The sequence below is a fragment of the Octopus bimaculoides genome, chromosome 4 (genome assembly GCF_001194135.2).
Source record: "Octopus bimaculoides isolate UCB-OBI-ISO-001 chromosome 4, ASM119413v2, whole genome shotgun sequence".
NCBI classification, from domain to species: domain Eukaryota; kingdom Metazoa; phylum Mollusca; class Cephalopoda; order Octopoda; family Octopodidae; genus Octopus; species Octopus bimaculoides.
In genome coordinates this window covers 57,877,708-57,882,736 of record NC_068984.1, presented here as the reverse complement: position 1 = coordinate 57,882,736, position 5,029 = coordinate 57,877,708, and the positions used below count along the sequence as shown (strand labels likewise).

The window sequence follows — 5,029 nt, the reverse complement described above, 5'->3', positions numbered from 1 at the left end:
CTTTCCCATAAATTGAGTGTATATTTCGAGTCACTTCGGCTGCAGAGTTTCCTTTTTTGTACTCATAAAGCATTATGTGCCTCAAATGCTCTTTGGATACTTCCATGTTAGAAAGGGTTTTAATCAAAGAAATTTTAATTCTATTTAAAATAATATTTAATTAGTTTAAATGTACAGAAATGTATAAAAATAATTTAAAATTCTATTAGACATTCTAAAATACTATTAAATTTTATTCAATTTTAAAAAAGGTAAAATCGGACAGAACTTATGGGATGACCTGTTGTGTGTGTGTGTGTACACAAAGGGCTTTTTTCAGTTTCTGTCTACCAAATCCATTTAAAAGCCTTTGGTTGGCCAGAGGCTATAGTAGATGACACTCGCCCATGGTTCCCTGCAATAGAACTGAACCTGAAACCCTGTGGTTGGGTAGCGAACTTTTTAAATGTTTCATTTTATATATGGTCTATCCTTTTTTTAAAACAGTAGGGGGAGATTTGGCTACTATTTCTAGCAGATAAAGTAAGTATGTGGTAGTTCCTTTGTTGGCTGGTCATGAAGGTGAGAAAATGATGTGTCCTGTCCATAGGGACAACAAAACAACCAGCAGCAGATGTGAACTAATGACACATAATTTGCTATTTCAAATAACCTCAATGATAAATAATGGTCTGATAGACAGAAAACTTCAGTTTAATTCATTTTCACACTTACATTGTAGAACTATCTGTCTTTTTCAACTAATTTGTAATTTAAACTATAAGTGTTGAATTTGAACCCAGGTTTCTCCAGAAGACCTCTCATATATTCATATATAAAACAAGCCATTTAGGGAGCCTCCGTGAAGTTGCTTGACTTACTAGAAATACTGACTAAATCTCACAACTCACATAAACAATGAAAGACACATTAGATAGACCACTAAAAAGACATGTTGGTTACAGCTGAAATGTTTTGATATCGGGTTTTCTAAAGAAGGTCTACCTGGTGCTAAGCAACAAAAATATATCAATATAAATATTTTTTATTTAAAAAAGAAATAGCAAAATATTATGTATTTCATTACATTATTTGGATTCTATTTTATAGTTTTATTGATTTATTTTAAAGGCATGAAGTTCCTCAAAATGATTATGAAACTTTGAAGACCAAGTTATTAGAAAAGATTATCGAATATGCAAATGGCCCCCGACTAATTTTTACAAGATTATGTTTAGCAGTAAGTAATGCTCATTTCATTTACTTAATACAGAGAGTGATTATGTTTCTCCTACTTTAGTTTAGGATGAGAGCTTTTACCTCTATTGGCAACCAAAAGTCACTCTCTCTCTGAGTGAAAGGAAGATTGTATGATGCATGTGTATGAATTGCAATGCTACATAGTAGTGTGACATGGACCCTGGATGCAGAGGATATGCATAAACTAGAGAGGAACAAAGCTGGTACACGCTGTTGTATGTGCAATGTCATTATACATGTTTGACAGTACATTAGTGTATTGGGAGAAAGTTAAGCATAAGAGTAATTATATGCAGTGTGTAAGAGAGGAGACTGCACTGATTTGGTCATATGATGCAGAAAATGTTATTAAAAAATAACCATTTTTATGAAAGTCATGATCATCCAAATTGGGGGTGGGGGCAGAAATCTGTAGTTATGCCAACAAATTTGACACTTTTCTGGTGGAAAGGTTAAACTCCCTGCAATCCAGAGCCATTGAAGATACTGTTGTCATCAACTGACCAAGATTCCAAGCACTTCCAAAACAAAATTAGACATTACAGTTCTGCACTACAGATGACATCATTTAGAGCTACATGAGATATAACTGAGCCAGGATTCATGCAAACTTTCAAGGTCCAAGGTCAGATTTATCATCGGATTGGCTCTCTACTACCTCTGTCAAATATATCACCAGAATTCCTTCAAATATATTTTATGGGTGATTCTCAACAAGAAGGGCAAAAGAGGTGCAAGAACATTTCCGGCATCAGGATGAACATTGTAGTCTCTCTACAAAAGATGCTGCATAACAACAACAACCTGATCAGAAGCTTCAAGATTGCACTTGAAACAATTTCACCTGACTCTATGGATTACAAGGTAGTTATCAGATCAGACAAGAAATCATCTGCTCAACATGGAGGGAGGTTTCATGTGCCAGCAGCAAATGAAATAGCTGTGTTTCTGGTTGAGCAAGAACATGACAAGCGTGACATTGTCCTTCATTTCAGAGACAGCACATTGACAGACACAGTCTAACTACAAATGGAAGCTTCCAAAAATACCACACCCACAGCATTCTTCAAACTCTGTCAAGATGATGAATTTGCTACAAAACTGCTATACAATAAAGTTCCACAATTCTATACCTGGTACCAAAACAAATGGGAAAGACATGCACTTGGAGCACCCGCACATCATCTGGGAATCAAGAAATCAGACACATTTGGCAGAGTCTATGTTGTCCATCCCAACTACTCAGAGTGCTACTATCTAAGGCTTATATTACACCAAATCATTTACAGCTTTATGTACAGTTGATAACACAGTATGTCAAACATATCACCAGGCTTGCCATCTCAGAGGTCTTCTGGAAGATGATGCACACTGGGATGCCACTCTGACAGAGACACAAATGTGCAAGTCTCCTATGCAGCTGAGAAACCTCTTCTTGATCATGGCAACATGATGGGTGAGAATGTCTTCATTCCAAGGATACCTCTCATCTCAAATGATTTCCCCTTTCAGTTCAAGAGACTGCAGTTTCCTGTCAAACTTAGTTTTGCAATATCTATCAATAAAGCACAAGGTCAATCTCTAAAGGTGGTGGGACTTAACCTCCTTCAACCTTGCTTCTCACATGGTCAGCTGTATGTTGGATGTTCTAGAGTTGGTGATGAAAAGAACCTCTACATTCTCAGTGATAAAAATGGCAAGACAGAAAACACAGTATGAGGCACTTACATGAATAGTAGGTCCATGTCATATACAGAAGTGTCCATGTCATATACAGAAGTGTCCATGTCATATACAGAAGTGTCCATGTCATATACAGAAGTGTTAAAGTATTACTATTACACTTTCACTTTTCGCCTGACATGCATGAACGTATATCTGTGTGTATAAAAGTGAAGCAATGTGATACATTCGCTGTCTGTTTGTGTGTGTGAGTGTGTACTCCCCGCATGGCTTTCATTGTTTATAATCTGTACCTGTTTTTGGTTACAAAATAAGTTAGACAGACGTGTGTTTGTGAAATAAGTTAGACAAACGTGTGTTTGTATACATATATGAGTTGAAAACTTTCTTTTCACATTTCATTTAACGTCTATGTTCCATGTTGGCATGGGTTGGAGAATTGCATAGAAAGTTGGTATCTCAGCTACTAGCAGTTGAGACCTGCATAATCTAGATGGCATTTTTAAATTTCATTATTTTCTTTAACCTGGGCAACACTGGGTATTTCTTCTGCTAGTATATGTATATAGTGAGAGAGAGAGAGACAAAGGAAAAGAAAACATTGTTCAATATAGACATACAGAACAGTTTTATAGCTGAAAGATTTGAGGAAGGATGATTTCTATCATCACTGAATTAGTTAAGAACTCTGGTTCTCAAAGTGAAAAATACCAACAGCCTCTCTCCCAATACATTATTAGTTCTTCCCACCTCTCTGTATTAACAAATGTACTGCTTGTTTATTTACATTGTTTTAAATTTATCATGCATTATCTCATGGCTTCAAGATTTCGATGATGTGATTGTTTATTTTTAGAATGACATTGTAGAGCAAGTATGAGATGTTTGAACATGAAAGAGGCAGAATATTTTGGCTGGATATAGCTAGTTTAAATGCTAGAGGGTTACACAGAAAACAAAATAGGAGTTTGTATCTGTATAATTATTTTTTTCTCTACCGTGGTATTGGACAAGTTTAAAAAGTTTTAAATCATCTTCATTTATTGAATTTGGCAATGTTTCTTTTTCAATCTCCCTCCCACATGCACAACCACGTGGAGTGAGGTGTCCCATCCATGAGAAACATTATTTTAGAACATACCTGAATGCATATTTGTAACATATTACAAGGAGTAGTACTAATCACTCACCTGCATGGAATTTGGCAGTTAAATCTAGATAAATATATTTTATGAAGCTAGAATACATGTGTGCTAATACAACATTCTTTCTATTTCCATGTTTTCTTTTTTAGTTCTCCTCATTGGTGCTTCAAACAATACCTAGTATGTGGCCCAAGCCAGTCTCTAATCTCAGGGAAACGTTCAGTCAGTCTAATTTTCCTAATGTCAGTGTAAGTATCTTGAAGTTTTTTATATAAATAAAATTTATTTGAACGAAAGTGCAGGCATGGCTGTGTGGTAAGAAGCTTGCTTCCAACCACATGGCTGGATAGATCCTGAGAACCTTCATGGCTTGGGATAAAAATTGGCCCCTTTCCTTCTTGTATGAGGAATACCGAATGTCTTCATGCACTACCTGCCTGATAAAAACTCAGACACTCCCATGTCCCTGGTGATGGACCTGATTGACTTGTAGGGATTGTTGTCAATCATGACCTGGATCTCACCAAAAATTCAGTTCTTTTCTTATGAGAGTGAATTTTCTGAGCTGCTGTACCTTCGTAATCACCATTAGAACCATCCAACACTTTCCAAATCCTCTACACTGTCCTCAGATTGACACCCAAACACTCTAAGACGTTTGTATTGGAACTTCCATTGTGAATGCCAAGCAGTACAGCATGTCGTTTCCAAATTTCTGGCAGAGTGATTTGCGTCATGGTGCTGTTTTTCTTACAGACAGTGCCCAACTGTCCCTACTATATTGTGTAGTCAGCAAAATCAAAAACATTTTTAAAAAATCGCATGTTTGAAATTAAAAATATAAAATGCTGACAATTTACCCATTTTTCTCTCTCTCTCTCTCTCTCTATCTCTCTGTATATATACACACACACACACATACACACACATGCAAGTATTTATATACAAAGTTTGTTATTGGT

The 5,029-nt window shown here is 36.0% G+C and overlaps 1 protein-coding gene across 1 annotated transcript in view; it reads left to right on the top strand.

The window, feature by feature from the left end:
* The window catches only part of LOC106874703 (importin-13), a 57,904-nt gene that overhangs the window by 8,235 nt on the left and 44,640 nt on the right, over positions 1 to 5,029 (top strand). The window contains exons 5-6 of the mRNA XM_014922514.2: positions 1,111 to 1,219; positions 4,217 to 4,315. Of these exons, the coding sequence (XP_014778000.1) occupies positions 1,111 to 1,219; positions 4,217 to 4,315 (208 nt within the window). The remainder of the gene's footprint in view (positions 1 to 1,110; positions 1,220 to 4,216; positions 4,316 to 5,029) is intronic.